The sequence below is a fragment of the Suricata suricatta genome, chromosome 4 (genome assembly GCF_006229205.1).
Source record: "Suricata suricatta isolate VVHF042 chromosome 4, meerkat_22Aug2017_6uvM2_HiC, whole genome shotgun sequence".
Taxonomy (NCBI): Eukaryota; Metazoa; Chordata; class Mammalia; order Carnivora; family Herpestidae; genus Suricata; species Suricata suricatta.
In genome coordinates this window covers 67568812-67588686 of record NC_043703.1, presented here as the reverse complement: position 1 = coordinate 67588686, position 19875 = coordinate 67568812, and the positions used below count along the sequence as shown (strand labels likewise).

The 19875-nt window shown below is 39.9% G+C and overlaps 1 protein-coding gene across 1 annotated transcript; it reads right to left on the bottom strand.

Annotated features, from left to right (window-relative positions):
• Positions 1–9417: 9417 nt before the first annotated feature.
• Positions 9418–17177, bottom strand: ZAR1L (zygote arrest 1 like). Its single transcript, XM_029938623.1, is given in 6 exon segments — positions 9418–9710; positions 11872–11891; positions 14073–14124; positions 15751–15843; positions 16550–16604; positions 16606–17177. Coding segments are annotated over 6 exon segments (933 nt in total). The 3' UTR covers positions 9418–9569.
• Positions 17178–19875: the final 2698 nt, after the last annotated feature.

The following is a 19875-nucleotide window of genomic DNA, read 5'->3' as shown; positions in this document are numbered from 1 at the left end:
CTCACTGCTGTCAGCGCACAGCCCATTTTGGATCCTCTGTTCCCCTCTTAGTCTGGCCCTCCCCCGCTCATGCTCTCTCTCTCAAAAATAAACAAACATAGGGGCACTTAGGTGACTCAGTCGGTTAAGCCTCCAACTTCAGCTCAGGTCATGATCTCATGGTTTGTGAGTTCAAGCCCTGCGTCTGGCTCTGTGCTGACAGCTCAGAGCCTGGAGCCTCCTTCAGATTCTGTGTCTCCCCCTCTCTCTGCCCCTCCATGCTCATGCTGTGTCTCTGTCTCTCAATAATAAATAAAAATTGAAAAAAAAATTTTAAATAAACAAAAAAACACTACAAAGAAGAATACTACAGGCCAATATCCCTGATGAATATAGATACAGCAATTCTAAATATATAATATAAGCAAACTGAATTCAATAATGCCTTATTTTTTTAATGTTTATTTCTTGAGTGGGATAGGGTCAGAGAAAGAGGGAGAATGAGAATCCAAAGCAGGCGCCACACTGTCAGCATAAAGCCTGAGGCGGGGCTTGAACCTACAAACTATGAGATCATGACCTAAGCCAAAGTCAGACACTCAGCCAACTGAGCCACCCAGGCACCCCTGAATTCAACAATACTTTTAAAAGGCTTATTCATGGATCAAGTAGATGTGGTTTATATATACAATGCAATACTACATGGCAATGAGAAAGAATGAAATCTGGCTATTTGTAGCCACGAGAATGGAACGTGGGTGTTATTTCACTTAGCATAAGTCAGGCGGAGAAGGACAGATACCATATGTTTGCACTCGTATGTGGAACAGGTGAAATTTATCAGAGGACCATGGGGGTGGGGAAGGGGAAAAAATAGTTAAGGAGAGGAAGGGAGGCAAACCATAAGAGACTCTTAAATACTGAGGACAAACTGAGGGTTGGTGGGGGAGGGGGAAAAGGAACAATGTGCATGGAGGAGGGCACTTGTTGGGATGAGCACTGGCTGTTATACGGAAACCAACTTGACAATAAACTATAAAAAAAATTTTTTTAAGTCTCATTCACTATGATCTAGGGGGATTTATTCCAGATTTGCAAGGCTGTTTATTTAATATTTGCTGGTCAATCAACATGATATATCACATTAACAAGAGGAATGAGAAAAACCATCATCTCAATAGATACAGTAAAGGCATTTGACCAAAAAAGAACATCCATTCATGATAAAAAAAAAATAACAATTTAGTTTTAGAAGAAATATACCTCAACATACCCTATATGAAAAATCACTACTATTCAAGGGTGAAAACCTGAAAATATTTCCTGTAACATCAGGAAGAAGACAAGGATATTCATTGTCACCACTTTTATTCAACAGATTACTGGAAATTCTAGCTACACCAGACAAGAAAAAGAAAATTTGTCCAAATTGATAAAGAATAAGTAAAACTGTCACGATTTGCAGATGACATACTATATATAGAAACGCTAAAGACTGTACCAAAGACTATTAGACCCAATAAATGAATTCAGGAAAGATTCAGTATACAAATTAATATGCAAATATCTGTTGCATGTCTATCTACTAATAATTATATTGCCTAAAAAGGAATTAAGAAAATAATCCCATTTACAATTACATCAAAAATCATAAATGCTTAGGGATAAATTTAACCATGGAGGGAAAAGACCTATACTCTAAAAACTTCAAAACATGATGAAAGAAATTGAAGATGACACAAACAATGGAGAGCACATGCTCATGAACTAGAAGAATTAATGTTGTTAAAAATGCAACCTACCCAAAACACTCCACAGATTCAATGCAATCCCTTTCAAAACATCAATAGAACTTTTCACAGAACTAAAATAGATAATCCTAAAACTGATCTGGAATCACAAAAGACCTCAAATAGCTAAAGCAATCATGATAAAGAAGAACAAAGCTTTAAATATTAAAATCCCATATTTCAAAATATACCACAAAGCTATAGTAATAAAAACAGTATGTTAATGGCAAAAAAAGGACACATGATCACTAGAACATAATAGAGAGCCCAGAAATAATCCCACACTTACATGATCAAGTGATCTATGGCAAAGGAGGCAAGAATATACAATTAGAAAAAAGATACCCTCTTCAACAAATGGTGTTAGGCAAACTGGACAGCTGCATATAAAAGAATGCAAACCACTTTCTTACATCATACACAAAAGTAAACTCAAAATTAGTTAAAAACCTAAATGTGAGACCTGAAACCATAAGACTCCTAGAAGAAAACAAAGGCAATAAACACTTTGACATCACCATTAGAAACATTTTTCTAGATAGGTCTCCTCAGGCAAAGGAAACAAATGGAAAACTAGACTAGTGAGACTAAACAAAAATAAAAACCTTTTGCACAGTGAAGGAAACCACCAGCAAAATGAAAAGACAACCTGAGTGGGAGAAGATAGTTGTAAATAATATATCCAATAAAGACTTAATATACAAAATATATAAAGTTGTCATACAACTCCTAACAAACAACAACAAATAATCCAATTGGCAAATGGGCAGAGAACATGCATTTACAGAGAACATGTTTTTTCAAAGAAAACATACAGATGGTCAACAGTCTAATAAAAAGATGCTAAAAATCACTCATCTTCAGGAAATGCAAATCAAAACCACAATGAGACATCACCTCACACCAGTCACAAAACCTGGTACCCAGCAAAAAGACTCAACTACAAAGGATACATTGATGATTGCCAGAGGAGAAGTGGGTGCAGAGATGGATAAAATAGGTAAAGGGGCTTAAGAAGTACATACTTATATTATCAAATAAATAAGCCCTGCAGATAAAAAGCACAACATAGGAAAAATAGTCAATCATATCATAAAAACTTTGTGGTTACGGATGGTGACTACACTTAACCAAGGTCAGCACCAAATAATGTACAGAAATGTTGAATCATCATGGTATACATCTGAAATTAATATAACAGGATAGGTCAACTATACTTCGGTAATAAAAAAGAAGCTTTCACAGTAATGTTAATATTCTATATCTCAGTAGATGTTTAGGTTACATAGGTTATATATGTATGCATTTACTAAAATATAGTAAATGTACACAAAAAATATGTGCAGTACATTGTATCTAAATTGTATATCAAGGGGTGTATAGGTGGTCCAATTAAGGGTCCAACTTTGGCTCAGGTCATGATCTCACAGTTCTTGAGTTTGAGCTCATCGGGCTCTCTGCTGTCAGTGAGGAGCCCACTTAAGATCCTCCATCTCCCTCTCTGTCCTTTCTCTGCATGCATGCATTTGTGCTCTCTCCCTCTCTCTAAAGTAAACATTAACAAAAACATTTGAAAAAAATAAATTGTACAGCAATAGGAAAAATATAACAGCAAACAAAATATTGGCCTAATGATATGCATGGTGACAGATTTAGGATGAAATGTTACTGTCTAATTTACTTTGAAGTGTTTTAAAAAACTAAAATGAAGATTGGGCAGAGGAATGGATACATGACCAGACTGAAAAATCAGGTACAGTAAAAAGTTAAAGTGGATTCTATGTGGTGGATATATGAGTGTTTACTGTAAAGTACTTTTTGTAATTTTTTAATTTTTTTTTATTTCTGAGAGAGAGACAGAATGTGAATGGGGTTGGGGCAGACAGAGAGAGGGACACAGAATCCGAAGCAGGCTCCAGGCTCTGAGTGTCAGCACAGAGCCTGATGTGGGGCTCAAACTCACAAACTGCAAGATCATGACCTGAGCCAAGGTCAGAAGCTTAACCAACTGAGCCACCCAGGGAACCCATTATAAAAAGTACTTTCAATATTTGAATATTTTCATTTAAAAACTTTTAAAACTGAGAATAGGTTATGGGCCTGTTGTACAATATCAAGCCAGTGAACTTTTGTACTAGAGAGTCCTACTAGAAGAAAGAAAATGACAGAAAATTTATTTTAAGAAACAATAGCTAAAAACTTCCCTAACTTGAGAAAGGAAACATTGGACCACATGGATTTGACAGATATATTTAGAACTCTACATTCTGAGGCTAGGAAATGCACATGGCACATTCTCCAAGATAAGTCACATACTGGATCATAAAGCAGCCCTCCATAAATATAAATAAATTCTGATCATACCTTGCACACTTTCAGATCACAATGCTAAGAAACTTGAAATCAATCACAGGAAAAAGTCTGGAAAACTTCCAAAAACATGGAAGTTAAAAACCATGCTACTAAAGAATGACTGGACGAATCAAGCAATTAGAGAAGAAATTAAAAAATATATGGAAACAAATGAAAATGAAAAATACAACAATCCAAACTCTTTGGGATGCAGCAAAGGCAGTTCTAAGAGGAAAGTACATTGTAATTCAGGCCTATTTCAAGAAACTAGAGAAAGCGCAAATATAAAATCTAACAACACACCTAAAGGAACTAGAAGGGGAGCAGCAAGAGCACCCTAAACCAGCAGAAGAAGAGAAATAATAAAGATCAGGCAGAAACAATATAGAATCAAAAAAAAAAAAAAAACCAACAACAGTTGAACAGATCAATGAAACCAAGAGTTGGATTTTTTAAAAAAATAAACAAAATTGATAAACCTCTAGCCAGGCCCCTCAGAAAGAAAAGAGAGAACACCCAAAGAGACAAAATCATAAATGAAAATAGATCTATTACAATCAAACCCTCAGAAATATAAGCAATTATCAGGGAATACTATGAAAAATTATATGCCAACTAGCTGGACAATCTAGAAGACATGGACAAATTCCTAAACACATATGCACTACCAAAATTCAAATGGGAAGAGATAGAAAATCTGAACAGACCCATAATTAGTGAAGAAATTGAATCAGTTATCAAAAATCTCCCAGTGAATAAGAGCCCAGAGCCAGATGGCTTCCCTGGGAAATTCTACCAGACTATTAAATCCAAGTTAATATCCATTCCTCTCAAGCTACTCCAAAAATAGAAATAGAAGGAAAACTTCCAGACTCATTCTACGAAACCAGCGTCACTTTGATTCCCAAACCAGACAGAGACCCAGGGGAAAAAAAAACTACAGGCCAATATCCTTGATGAATATGGATGCAAAAATCCTCAACAAGATGCTTGCAAATCAAATTCAACAGCATATAAAAAGAATTATCAACCATGATCAAGTGGGATTCATTCCTGGGCTTCGGGGCTGGTTCAACATTTGCAAATCCATCAATATGATATATCACATTAACAAAAGAAAAGATAAAAACCATATGATCCTGTTGATAGATGGAGAAAAAGCATCTGACAAAATACATCATCCTTTCTTAATAAAGGCCCTCAAGAAAGTCACGATAGAAGGAACTTATTTATACATCATAAAAGGCATTTATGAAAAGCCCACAGCTAATATCATCCTCAATGAGGAAAAACTGAGAGCTTTCCCCTGGAGATCAGGAACACGACAGGGATGTCCACTCTCACCACTGTGTTTAACATAGTTCTGGAAGTCCTAGCATCAGCAATCAGACAACAAAAGGAAATCAAAGGCATCAGAATTGGCAAAGATGAAGTCAAGCTCTCACTTTTCACAAATGACAGGATACTCTACATGGAAAACCCAAAAGACTCCACCAGAAGCCTACTAGAACTGATCCATGCATTCAGCAAAGTCACAGGGTACAAAAAAAAATAAATAAATGTACAGAAATAGGTTGCATATACAGCAATAATGAAGCAGTGGAAAGAGAAATTAAGAAACTGATCCTTTTCACAATTGTACAAAAAAAAACATAAAATACCTAGGAATAAACCTAAGATGTAAAAGATTTGTATGCTGAAAACTATAGAAAGCTTATGAAGGAAATTGAAGAAGACACAAAGAAGTAGAAAAACATTCCATGCTCATTGATTGAAAGAATAAATATTGTTAAAATGTCATTATTACCCAAAGCAATCTACATATTCAATGCAATCCCAATCAAAATTGCACCAGCATTCTTCTCAAAGCTAGAATAAACTATCCTAAAATTTGTATGAAATCACAAAAGACCCTGAATAGCCAAAGTAATATTAACATAGAAAACCAAAACGGGAGGTATCACAATCCCAGACTTTAGCCTCTACTACAAAGCTGTCATCATCAAGACAGTATGGTATTGGCACAAAAACAGACACATGGATCAATGGAATAGAATGGAGAGCCCAGAACTGAACACACAAATGTATGGCCAATTAATCTTTGATAAAACAGGAAAGAGTGTCCAATGGAACAAGACAGCCTCTTCAACAGGTGGTGCTGGGAGAACTGGACAGCAACATGCAGAAGAAGGAAACTAGACCACTCTCTTACACCATACACAAAAATAAACTCAAAATGGATGAAAGATCTGAATGTGAGACAGGAAACCATCAAAACCCTGGAGGAGAAAGCAGGAAAAAGCCTCCCTGACCTCAAGTGCAGCAATTTCCTCCTCAACACATCCCCAAAGGCAAGGGAAATGAAAGCAAAAATGAACTATTGGGACCTCATCAAGAAAAAAATCTGCACCACCAAGGAAACAATCACGAAAACTAATAGGCAACCGTCAGAATGGGAAAAGATAGTTGCAAATGGCATATCAGATAAAGGGCTAATATCCAAAATCTACAAGGAACTCACCAAACTCCATACCCGAAAAATGAATAATCCAGTGAAGAAATGGGCAGAAGACCTGAACAGATACTTCTCCAAAGAGGACATCCAGATGGCCAACAGACACATGAAATGATACTCAGCGTCACTCATCATCAGGGAAACACAAATCAAAACCACACTGAGATACCACCTCACACCAGTCAGAGTGGCTAAAATGAACAAATCAGGAGACTATAGATGCTGGTGAGGGTGTGGAGAGACAGGCACCCTCCTACACTGTTGGTGGGAATGTAAGCTGGTGCAGCCACTCTGGAAAACAGTGTGGAGGTTCCTTAAAAATTAACAACAGAACTCCCCTATGACCCAGCAATAACACTGCTAGAGATTTACCCAAGGGATACAGAAGTGCTGATGGACAGGGGTACATGTGCCCCATTATTCAGAGCGGCACTTTCTACAATAGCCAAATCATGGAAATAGCCTAAATGTCCATCACCTGATGAATGGGTCAAGAAGATGTGGTTTATCTATACATTGGAATACTACATGGCAATGAGAAAGAATGAAATCTGGCCATTTGTAGCAGTGTGGATGGAACTCGAGGGTGTCATGGTAAGTGAAATAAGTCAGGCAGAGAAGGACAGATACCATATGTTTTCACTCATATGTGGAACAGGAGAAACTTAACAGAGGACCATGGGGGAGGAAAAGGGGAAAAATAGTTGGGGAGAAGGAGAAGGGAAACCATTGGAGACTCTTGGATACTGAGAACAAACTGAGGCTGTTAAGGAGGTGGGGGAGAGGAGAAGGGAAGTGATGCGCATGGACCAGGAGGACACTTGTGGGGATGAGCACTGGGTGTTATATGGAAACCAGTTTGACAATAAACTATAAGATAAAAAAGAGAAAGATATTAAGATTTTTAAAAAATGGCCACAACCACACCAACCACCCTAATCAGTCAGCAGGCAAGCCCGACCCTATCAGTCAGCGCCATCAACATCAAGCCAATACCCTCCACCAGTGAAAATTACAACTCGCTAAATGCTCAGATGATGTTTAGCACTTTTCAGCAATGAAGTATTTTTGAATTAAGGCATGTACATTTTTTAGTAATGCTATCTCATGCTTAATAGACTACAGTATAAATCACAGCATATGTAAATGTAACTTTTATATGCACTAAAAACCAAAAAATTCATTTGACTCACTTTATTGAAATACTCATCATTGCAGTGGTCTGAAACTGAACTTGCCACAGCTTTAAGTTATTCACATAATTTGCCCATAATCATGTATCTGCCACACCCAGGATTTGAAATTGGGAGCATGCTGTGGAGTCCTATTATGTATACCTAAATGTACACCTCTCAATTCCATCTGCCCCATAGCTCAAAGTAGAAATCTAAAACTCCTTTACTTCAGCATGCCTGGGTGGCTCAGGGAGGTGAACACCCAACTCTTGGCTTCATCTCAGGCCAGGATCTCATGGCTTGGGAGTTTGAACCTCTGTGTAGGGCTCTGCACTGACAAGGAGGAGCCTCTTGGGATTCTCTCTCCCTCTTTCTCTGCCCCTCCTCTGCTTCTGCTCTCTAAAATTTAAAAAATATGAAAATAAAAGTCAGTTATTTTTGCATCTTCCTCTTCCAATCCTTTAGAATTCCAACATTATCTTGAATTGATGTACTGCTCTCCATCTCTATGGCCACCACCCTTGTCTGAGCCATCATTTTGCCTGTGCCTTCATTAATCTCCTAACTGGTCTACCACCTTCCACTCTACCTGGTCTTCCCGCAAAAGAGTGAGTTATTTTAAGAATCTGCGGCACCTGGGTGGCTCAGTCAGTTGGGTGTCTGACTTCGGCTCAAGTCATGATACCACAGCTTATGGGTTTGAGCCCCGCATTGGGCTCTGTGCTGACAGGCCTGCCTCAGGCCCTGTGTCTCCTTCTCTCTCTCTCTGCCCCTCCCCTGCTCTCACTCAGTCTCTCTCTCAAAAAACAAACACTAAAACAAATTTTTTTAATTAAGAATCTGATGTCATGTCTTGTTGAGTATGCCATATGCAAAATTTGGACAAAAAGTCCAAAGAACTTTTTGTAACCAGAGCCCAGTCTTCTCCAGCTTCTGTCCCACATTAGCCTTAAAGGCTCCTATTCCTGGGACATGCCAAAACTGTGGCCCACCTGCTCAGATCAGAGCCTTTGCTCTTTCTGTTCCCTTGGATCAAAACCATCTTCTCTCTAAGCTCCCGTATCCAGCAGGTTTCCATTCTCATGCTGCCTCATCCCAACCACCCTACCTAAAAGCTCAGTCTGTCATAGCACTGTTCCCTTCACAGCACTTACCACATCTGAATCTGAAAATATATATGTGTGTATATAACTGCAGTAGTTCAAGCTCTGGAGCAAGTCCGAGCCCGTGTGGTTTCAAATCCTCGCTCTACACTTTGATCTCTCTGTGGCTCCCTCTCTTCATCTCTTAAGAGGGGGTATAATAGTTTCTACTTAATATGGCTGCTATGATGAGTTACAATCCATAGCACATAATAAATACTGTTTAAGCATTTGCTATAATTATGTATAACTGAAAGCCAGGACCTTGCCCTCTGATCATCTCTACATTCCCAGTGCTTAGAACAACCAGCTGACATAAGTTTGTCAAGTGACTATTTTTCCCTTTCATTGTTCCCTTCATATAAGGGACAGTATTTACCATTTTGCGATGCTATATGGATGTTCTTACCCCAGGATCACCAATTAATGTGACTTCATGGTCTATTTTACATGCATTTATTTTATTCTACTCCCTTTGTACAATTGTTAAACAACCTACAAAAAGTACAAAAGCCCAGCCCATTTTCCAATACCAGGTCAGAGTTAAGTTGCAGAAAAGGAACAGCACCATAAGTTACAAGGAAAGTTCGGGTGTCCTGTACAAGTCATGCCCCTGTCACACGATGTATTTAAAGCTGTAGGCATTGCCACAGGAGAAGCTCTTGTCCTCGCAGCGACCACACAGTTCCTGTCAATGCGGCTTCCTTAGATCAATGCATCTTTTCTTTTGAGGACAGGAATGAGACTTTGAACAGGTCTTTAGAAAACAAGGACCAGTTTGAACACTAAATAATTAAATCAGTGTTACAAATATAATCAAGTCAAAATACTTCTCCCCACATCCCTCCTTTGAATCTTATGAGAAGTCCTAGACCAGGTTGTACAGAACCACTCATATCTCATTAAATACCATGCATGTGTCACAAAGAACGAAGATGACATTTGAGACAATACTGCTAAGCCAACCAAGATCGAATGTCAGGAAAAGTTTAGAAGTTAGAGTTTATAGAACATCTTCACTAATAGGTTTTTATATCTGTAGCCAGGTAGGGGTGAGGGGCAGTGAGTCGGTATTAAGCAATTTGACTATCTAGGCTGGAATATTTGAAAACCCTAGAGCAGTGTCTCAACCAGCTGTACTGTACCCACCAGCAGACATCTGGCAATGTCTGGAGATGCTTTTGGTTGTGTCAACTAGGAGGAAGGGTGTTCTAGAGGAAGCTAGTTCTCTTCTTGCTCCAGAAATGCCTCATCTTTACTATAAAGTGTTCTTAACCATTATCCCATTCTGTCTTCTGATAAATAAAAGTCCCACCCCATGAGACCTGTATATTGCCCTTGTCCACCCTCTCACCCTGTTAATCTTTAAAATTGATCATTACTGCTCTATTTTCTGCATAGGACCATAGCAAAAAAAAAAAAAAGTCAAGCTTTCCAATTTTCCTATTGTGGAAATAGGCATTTTCATTTTACCAATGAAAGCCTAATTTATTATTTATGAAATGTTGTCCTACATTTATAACTTCTACTCTTCCAGTGACAAGTATGCATTCTTATAAGAAAATTCTAGTAGCAAGTACATGGTGTTTGCTGCAGGCGCTATTCTAGGCACTTGATATAAATTCATTTAACCCTCACATTACTCTTACTATGGAAGAAAAGACATAAATAAATAAATAAATAAATAAATAAATAAGGATTTACTCTAAAGGTAGGTTTCTGTTTCTGGCAATGGTGGACTAGGTAGTTTTGACCAAGCCACCTGCTTAGGAGAACTAGAAAAGCTGAGCTAAAGAAATAACTTTTAAAAACAACTATTTGAAGCACTAGAGAATTATCAAAGCATTAGAGAAAGACACCCAGAAGTGAAGGGGAGCCTGACATTTGGGACTATTTCCTCCCTAAAGGTCTGCTAATTCTCGAAGAGGTGAAAGACAGTGGAAAGCTGAAAGGAAGTCTGACAAGTTGATGTAGGTGAGGGATCATCTTAAATATGCCAAAATGGAAAAGACCTAGTAAACAGTTCAGGTTTTATCTTGGGACCCTGAAAGGCTACAACCTAAAAACAAAGATGAACCAAAAATTGACCAGCTTTTACAGATGCTAAAGCCCAGTTTCAAAACATCTCAACCCTGATTAGCAAATAGCAATCTAAAACTGTTAATGCCCCTATCTTCCCACCGGAAGCAAACCAATCTTCTGTGAAGGAAGATACTATCATAGGCTTCAAATTTCACTGTAATTCTTCATACTCAATAGGCAACACTCAATCAAAAATAACCGTATGAGGTATATGAGGAGACAGAACCACAAATTTGAAAACCACAGAAAATGCAAGGATAGCAACAGAACCATAGGGCATTAAGTTAATGGAGTATTCGAATACAGATTTTAAGATGATGCTTAATATATTCAAAGAAATAAAGACTAATATTTTCAATAGAGAACTGGAAGTCATTTTTTAAAGACAAAAATTTTAGCACTGAAAATAGAATAACTTAAATTCAACAGATGGATTTAATAACAGATTGGAAATAGCTGAAGAAAGAATTAGAGAAATGGAAGATAGAGTGAGAGATGGGGCATTAGGGGGTGAAATATCCATTGGCTGATGCTTTTTTTCTCTTAATGGAATCCTGAAGCATCAACATTTTGGCAAAACCTTCAGCTAATTCTGTTTAAATGTGATCATCACATACCATTGACTGAGTAATTGAAATCTGTGAACAGAGAGGAGATATTGAGAATGTAATGTTATAGCCCCTTTATTTAAAAATGTGTGCTAAGATACAAATCATTATGAGGGACACAAATCAAATATGTTTCCTTTAGTGTAAATTTCTTAGCATTTAATAGATCCTATTCAAGGGCATATCTTACAGCCCTATTTCACTGGTTGCTTCAAATGTGAAATAGACCTGACAAAGTCCTTTCACTCCTTATCTTGTAACTTTGCAAAGCTATTTATCCTTTAAGTTTTCATTTCTAAAAGGGAGATAAAGAGTATGAAACTCAGATGTTTCATAAAATAATTTTTTTAAGTTTATTTAGTAGATGATATCCAAACTTGAGCAAGGAGAGACAAAAGCATAGAAGATACAGAAAAGAACATAAAAGGCATAAGGGATATGGTAAAAGGTCTAAGATGAGTAACTGGAAAAGACAAATAATGGGGGTATAAGTAATATTTTAAGAGATTATAGTTGATAATTTTCCAAGAGATAAAAATCTTCAAGCTATAGATTCAAGAAATTCTTCAATCCCAAGCAGGATAAATACAAAGAAACCATAAGTAGACATATAATTGCAAACCTACTGAAAAACAAAGCAGAGAGAAAGATCTTAAAGGCAAGTAGATTTAGGAAGGGGAGAAGGAGTGAGAGATTACTTCAAAAGAGCTGCAGTAATGCTAAGAGCCAACTTCAAAAACAATAAAGGTCAGACCCTTTAAGGGCAGAAAGAAAACTACTGCTGACCTAAAAACTCTATACCCAACAAAATTATCCTTTAAAACATCATCCAGGCAAAAGAGGATGTGTCACCTTCAGACCTGTGCTACAGTAAATATTAAGACATATCCTTCAGGTAAAAGGCAAGTGGCCTCAGATACAAAAAGGAACAAAGAACAGCAGAGAGGAAATATACATAGCTAAAGCTAAATGAATGACTATATAAAATAATGCCTTACAAAGTTTAAAATTAAAATATACAACACTACTATCTAAGGTAGGATGAGATAAGGAGTTAGAGTGTTCTAAGTTTGTATTGTCAAGGAGAGGTAATAATGACTTTAATAGGTCAAAGAATCATGTTGCAGTGTCTAAGGTAACTGCCAGAAGAATAATAAACCATGAATAACTACCAAGATAACAGAGATGGGGAATTAATTTTTTTATTTTAAAAAAGTCACTTCAACTGAACACAAGAGGAATATAAGTAATAATATTTTTAAATGTAAATTATGTTAAATATAAATAGATTAAATGAGAATGTCCAACTAGGAAATCTACAGGTGAATCATTCAACTATTAGACTAGTTTTTAAAATATTTATTTCTGGGGCGCCTGGGTGGCTCAGTTGGTTGAGCGTCCAGCTTCAGCTCTCGTCATGATCTTGTGGTTTGTGACTTTGAGCCCCGCGTCGGGCTCTGTGCTGACAGCTCAGAGCCTGGAGCCTGCTTCAGATTCTGTGTCTCCCTCTCTCTCTGACCCTCCCCTGCTCTCTGTCTCTCAAAAACTAAATAAACACTAAGAATTTAAAAATATATATTTATTTCTAAGTAGGATAAAAAAGAATATTTTTAACTAAGTCAAGGATTGAGATCTTTAAAAAGTCTCGGTTATGAAGACCAACTAGATCACACTTCTCTGAAAAGTTTAAAAAGAGGCTTCCTGCAAGGTGTTTTGGAGAAGATCTAATTATGTGACTTCGTAGACCCTGGAGAAACCATAAAATATGATCACAGTTCTAAAATTAACTACTTAACTTAAACTTGGGCAAGTTATTTTCTTAAGGAACTTTAGCCTTCTGGTTTGTAACATGGGTATAACACCTAATTCAAAGCTTAGGTTACAGGAGATAATGCATGTAAAGCATTTAGCCCAAAGTTTGGCACGTAGTAAAAGCTTAATACAGGTTCCCTATTAAGTTACTGTGTCCATATGGGATTATTGAAACACTATATTGTACACCTGAAACTAATGCAACACTGTCTATTAACTGGGATTAAAATTAAAGCTTAGAAAAAAGAATTACTACATCCAAACTACACAAAGGGTATTTGATAAACCACACACATGGCCCATATATAAAATACCATATAAAGCAACTTAAAAATTAAAAATAAAAATTTTTAAATTAAAAGTCAATAAAAATAAGAAAAAATTTTAAAAAGCTACATAAAAGAGTCAATATGTCTCCTCTCCTACAGCCCCCAAAATCCAGAATTTATCTTTTTTCTACAATGTTATAAAAAGTCAAGGTAAAGAGAACTTAACACTGCCATGTAAATACCCAGCTCTACCAAATTCTAACATTATGCCACAGAAGCTTCCTATTTAAGAATGGCAACATTATAGACTCAAAGTGCTCTAGATGCTCACCTGATATTTGCTTCTACTCGAAGGGTTAACACTCTTTTGGCATTTGGAACACAGTTGTTTGAAATAAACCTAAAGAGAAATAAGGGTTGTGTGTGTGTGTGTCTGTGTGTATATATATGTACATACACACAGACACACACAGAGACACACACACACTCGTATACACACACACACACACACACACACACACACACACAAGATTATATGTACGTCAGTCTCCCAGTTCTTCATTTAAGTAATCTATTTCTCATCTGTGCCCTGCTTTCACCCAACCTCTACCCTTAGGTCTTAAGTGGAGCTATCAGTTCCTTTTTCTCACACTCTGAACCTCATTTTCTTATCTAGATACTACCAGGTGCTTTTTCTATAGTTCTAACAACAAACCAATAAGGTACACAAAGTACTAGAGTTAAAATCTTCAACGGAAAGTAGCTATTATAATGTTATTCATCGCATGGGCTGAACCCTTGACCTTTGCCTTCTGTCTTAGTCTATTAGCCTTTACTTTTTCATTTTCTCATTATTTCCCCACTTGAACTTCAAATAGTTCAAATAGTTTCCCACCCATACATGTTGTTTCTCAACTCTGCATTCTCTCGTGCACATTTTCTCCCCACTTCAGTTGGTGAACTCCTCCTAGTTACCCTCTGCAAGCCCGCCTGGACATCTTGAAGCCCTCCCTCCTGCACGGTAGGTCACCCACCTCCTGTGTTATTTCTGCACCACTTCCAGGCCACAGATGCCACTGCGTCTATCACCACATTGCATCTTATCTCCTAGGAGAATAAATTTCTCAAGGAGGAGTTCTAGGTCTCGTTCCTTTTATCCTAGTGTCCTGGAGTATGTTAATTAAACCCATTGTTTTTCTTCTGGCAAGAGAGGAAAGTAATTTTAGTATAGCTTAAAAGCCCATTTGCTTCCAGGGTCTAGTAAATGGCTAATATGAAAAGTCAAGTTTTCACTGAGGTCTTAGCATGCCTCCTTATCCGCTCCTTCTACAGGCCTTTACCCAGAAAAGCAGCACCTAAAATGTGAAAGCACAGGGGACTCCAACTCAAATGCTTGTTGAAGTTAATGAAATAGACCAGAGGTAGACTGTTGCTAAATGAAGTGCACAGGACCAGTGAAAGGAGATAGAAACCACTGAGCCCCAGACTACTGTTTCATAGCGTCTATAGTGACCAGAGTCTAATCAAGGGAACTGGAAATGCAGATCATAAAGTCTTTCCCAATCTTAATACGCAGACAATTAACTCAAGTTAAGGTGGGGGGAAACTGCTTAAAGAAGTCTCACCAAGGTTAACCTTTACAATGAATTATTTCTCTTATTGCTCCACCTTGTGGACAAACTGTGGAAATGTCCTAGAACTAAGGTCTAAAAACAGGTTCAAAATATACCAACTAAAAAATGATTATAGACAGTTCCACCATACACAAGAGTTCACCTAGATAACCTGAAATTCTGTCCCACAGAACTACCAACCCAAATTTAACATCAGTTTTGAGACCCTCAAGTGTTCGTGTGGACAGTCCAATTCTGTTCAGTTCGAATATTAACTAAGTACCTATAAAGTCCCTGGCGTGAATGGTGCCAAATGAATGAGACAGCACTATGGTCATGCTCCAGTGGGACACACTCTCCCTCTAACATCTACGTCTGCCCCATCCTCCTGTGCCCCGCTCACTTTTACTCACCTTATTAGTTCCAGAAATGCACCATACATATGCACTCTCCCATCTGGTCTTATAATCTTTACAGTGAAAATAGCCATATTTTGGTTCCAAAAACTGCAGATAAGGGGGAAAAGTCTTTATGCAATCTTTGAGGGGAAAGCCAGATCCTCTTTCCTTGTGGTTTTGTATAAAAAACAAGAAGCCTGGGTGGCTCAGTCAGTCAAGCATCCAACTCTCGATTTTGGCTGAGGTGATGATCTCACCGTGTGTGAGGGATTCTCTCTGTCTCTCCCCCCGCCCCATGCCCGCCCTTCTCCCACTTGCATGCTCTCTCTCTCTCTGTCAAATTAATGAATAAACAAGAAAAAGAAAAAAGGAAAAAAGAAACAAAAAGCTTCCTTAACTTCATTCATAGCTATCCTCAAGGCTACTATGCTAAGTTAGCATTTCACCTCTCAGGGATTACTCTGGGATTCTTATTGCTTCTCTCTCTCAAACTTTTCTAATGTTCTTTCAACAGTTCCATCAGCACAATCTCCCCCAAAAGAAAATCTGGTCACATACTTGACATATTTATCTCCTCATTCCCAAAAGCAATGGTTGCCAGAGTGCTGGTTTTCACATGCTTAAAGTTAGCACCCTATTTTACCAAAAAAGTTACAAAACGTATAGGCCATTTAAAACACACGGTATCAGAACCACCTCTCCATCAAGTGTAAGGAGAAAGTGAAGGATTTTTCTCTGTTGCATCAGAAATGGAAAAGAGGAAAGACAGCATGAGGCTAGCAGAGGACTGGGGGACAGGGAGGAGAAAGTTCACCTGGAAGTTGGGTTTTCTGAGCAGATCTGCTCCGCCGACTCCCTGTGTCTGCTTGGTCTTCCTCCCCGAACTCATGCTGGCAAAGCTCCTCCTGTTTGTCCTCTTCAGACCTTGGCATTGGCAGTGACTGCTGCTGCTGCTGGCTGGCCTCCACAGGACCCAAAAGTGCCTTCCTCTCCTGGTCTTCCCCCTCCTTCTGCAGCTGGGTCAAGTTCCTGCGACCTTTCGCTGGTGAATAGATTCCCCAGGCCAGCAGAGGTACCTTGTGGCCTGTGCTGCCCCAAGGGGAGCAGCTGTGCAAGGTGTGAGAGCCCAGGGAGCACTGCACAGACTTGTCCATTCGCGGGCTCACCTGCACGCCCACTTCCCTGGTGCTGGCCTTGCAAAACCGCAGGCTGGGGTTCATCTGGGAGAGAATGGCCTTAAGCCGCACCCTCTTGGAAGGGTCCATGAAGTAGTCAGAGGCATTTGCAGGCATCACCCACCCAGTCCTGGCCAGAAAAGTGGGGGGACCAGGGTTTCGCCTCCAGTCAGGCTGTCTGTGTTCACAGAGTCCTGGCTGGCCCAAAGGCATAGCAGGCCCATAGCCCTGGCACAAGCCATAGGGAACTTGGACAAAGCACTCCATCTGCTCACCCAGCACGCAGGCACAGCGCAAAGTCCAGTGCGGTCTCCTTGTTTTGCCTTCTGCCTTCACCCACCCTTTTTCCTGATCAAGTTAGTTTAGGTCCATTCCAAGCTTCTCAATTTATTCCAGATTCTTAAGGGGGCTGCTGCCTATTACCCTAATCAAAGGACAGGAGATCTACCCATCTACAGAGGTCTAATTTCCACCTGACATAATTGCCCTTCCTATCTCTTCAACTCACTCTTCCTGAATCTTTTTTCAAAGCTGCTTTTCATTTAGATTTCTTATTCACACACATGCTTTCATTAGCAAGTCACTGAAGTATCCTATAGTGACTATTTTAGAGATCCTGTTTTAAAGCACATAGTGAATCAAATGGAAGTAGTAAGTTATTTGAGTAGCAAACTAGAAGAGCATATGGAAGTAAGTAAATGACAGCAGAGCTAATGAATGTAAAGACCCTGGTACCACAGAAGCAAGAAGAAGAAAGTTATTGGGGGGAGGGTGTATATGGTGTGAGAAAAAATGTACTTTAGAAGGTTGTACTGCATGCCAACAGCTCTCATTAATTCATTCCTAGTGAGGACCATTCTCCCAAAAAGGTGAAAAAAGCAAATTGTTCTGATTTAGAGAGTAAATGGAAACTTAATCACAGGATAGTTAAATATCTGAAATCAAAGGGACTTGAACTGAAACCTGGGCCCTGTTACCAGGCAAGCTACTTGACTAGGTAATTTGGTTTCCCCATGACAATAGTAACCAATTTATAGGATTATTATAAGATTAAGTGTGATATTAGCTATAAAGCACAAAGCAGTGTAACTCATGAGTGTTCAGTAAGTGGTAACTATAACTGGATAAGGATAACAGCTGTGTTCCCTTGCTATTTAGACCTGGATGATCATAAGCTTTGCTATCTATATTGGTAAGGCTTCCTGCTAGAACAAAAGAATGGGATCATACTAAAACAACTTATGTAACCACGAAGAGCCCACCCTTTGTCTGACCCAAGGTTTACCGCTCAAGAGCTTTTTGACAGCAGCAAGGTCTATAGACCTTATAAGCAGCCGTCACACCAGAATCCGGTTGAAATCTAGGTTCTACAACAAGCAGTAATTAAGCCTCCCGCTACACAGGTCACAGACCCTCTGAATTATGAGGACAGATTCCAGTCTTCCAAGGCTACTTGGAGAGAAGACAGGCACAAAACAGGGTGATCGGCCGCTGTAAGACTGTAAATAATATTACGGAAGCCCTGTAGAGGGGAATACCTGCAGGAAAGAGTCAAGGTGGTTTACACAACTTTTCAAGGCTTAGAGGGCTTGGAAAACTGCCACCTAAAAGCAACATGGGGACTAGAACTAAAGTCCTCTGGCTTCAAATCTCAGCCCTTTCCACTCTATGGAGAGCACGCAGCCGGGAAGGCAGTTAGCCACAGCCACGGACCACGCTGGGGGTTTCCAAGGTCGGCCACTTTGGGGGACGCCCGTTTTTTAGGGGAGAACAAAGGTGTAAGACGCCAGGCCGTGCCCCCTAGCGGCCACCCAAACGAGAGGCGCCGCAGAGGGAAAAGGGGAGTCGCGGAGCACACATTGTGCGCGGCCGCCCCGGCGCTCGGCAGGCTCAGGGAGAAAACACCAGGGACCTCAGCTCCCTCTTTAGGCGATTTCAGACCGGCAGTCCAGCAGTCGAGCAAGCACTTAGCTTCCGTCACATAGACGAGCCAGAGCCTGACTTCCGGGTGGCGCGCACGTTACGTGCGCGTCATGGCGTCACCGCGTGACGTGTCCGGGGAGCGGGCTTTTGGCGCGAGGTCTGAAGCGGGGTTGGTGGAGGTGGGGTTGCTGGGACTCCGCGCCTCGGTTGTTGTCAGAACCGTGGGTCGCCCCGCACAGGAGGCTGCGGGTCAGATTTCTGGTCGAGGTGTCGGCGCCGTGTTTGTCAGCCTTCTCCGGCCAAAAGCAGCTCCACCGGCGGAGGCGGTTAGTGTTGGCTGGGTGGAGACGGACGGGCCGGGCCGCCGCGGGCCGAGGCGGCGGGGGAACGCCTCTCGTTCCCGGGGTGGGAGCCGCGGTCAACCTCGCAGCGACTGCGAGAAAGGGCCGAAGGTCGGGCTCCTCCGCCGAGCATTCTCGAGCCCGAGCCCTTCCTTGGGACTCCACTTCCCGATCTGGGGCCCCGCCAGCCGCCCAGGGTTTGCCCCTTAGCTGCCCCAGATGTCCCAGTCTGAGATTTCCTTACCTAGAAATACGATGAAGTAACTTTACCGGAATATTGTCATTTCGAAAAATGTTTTACGGCTCCTCGTACGCTCTACCTGTCTTGCTTAAATCCTCAGGCGATTGCCGTATTACGAAGATTTACTGATTTGAGATTGTCAGAAGATACTGATCTCTAGTAGGACTCGTCGACTGCATCCCCTCAGCCTCATGTGACTAGTTAGTGAAAAGTAAACATTTAAAATTCTCTTCTTGAAAAGCGCTTCCCACGTTTCGCTAGTGGTGACTGTATTGGACAGCACAAATACAGATGCTTCCATCATCGATGTGAGTTCGATTATCGTCCCAAAAGATAGGACCGTGGGAAATAAACCATGTAACTTTAGGCAAGTTTACCTGCTTCTGATTGCACCTTAGAGTCGGTTAACAAGGATTGCGTCCCTGTGAAGTGTATTTTGGTGTTGTCTTTTGCAGAGTTA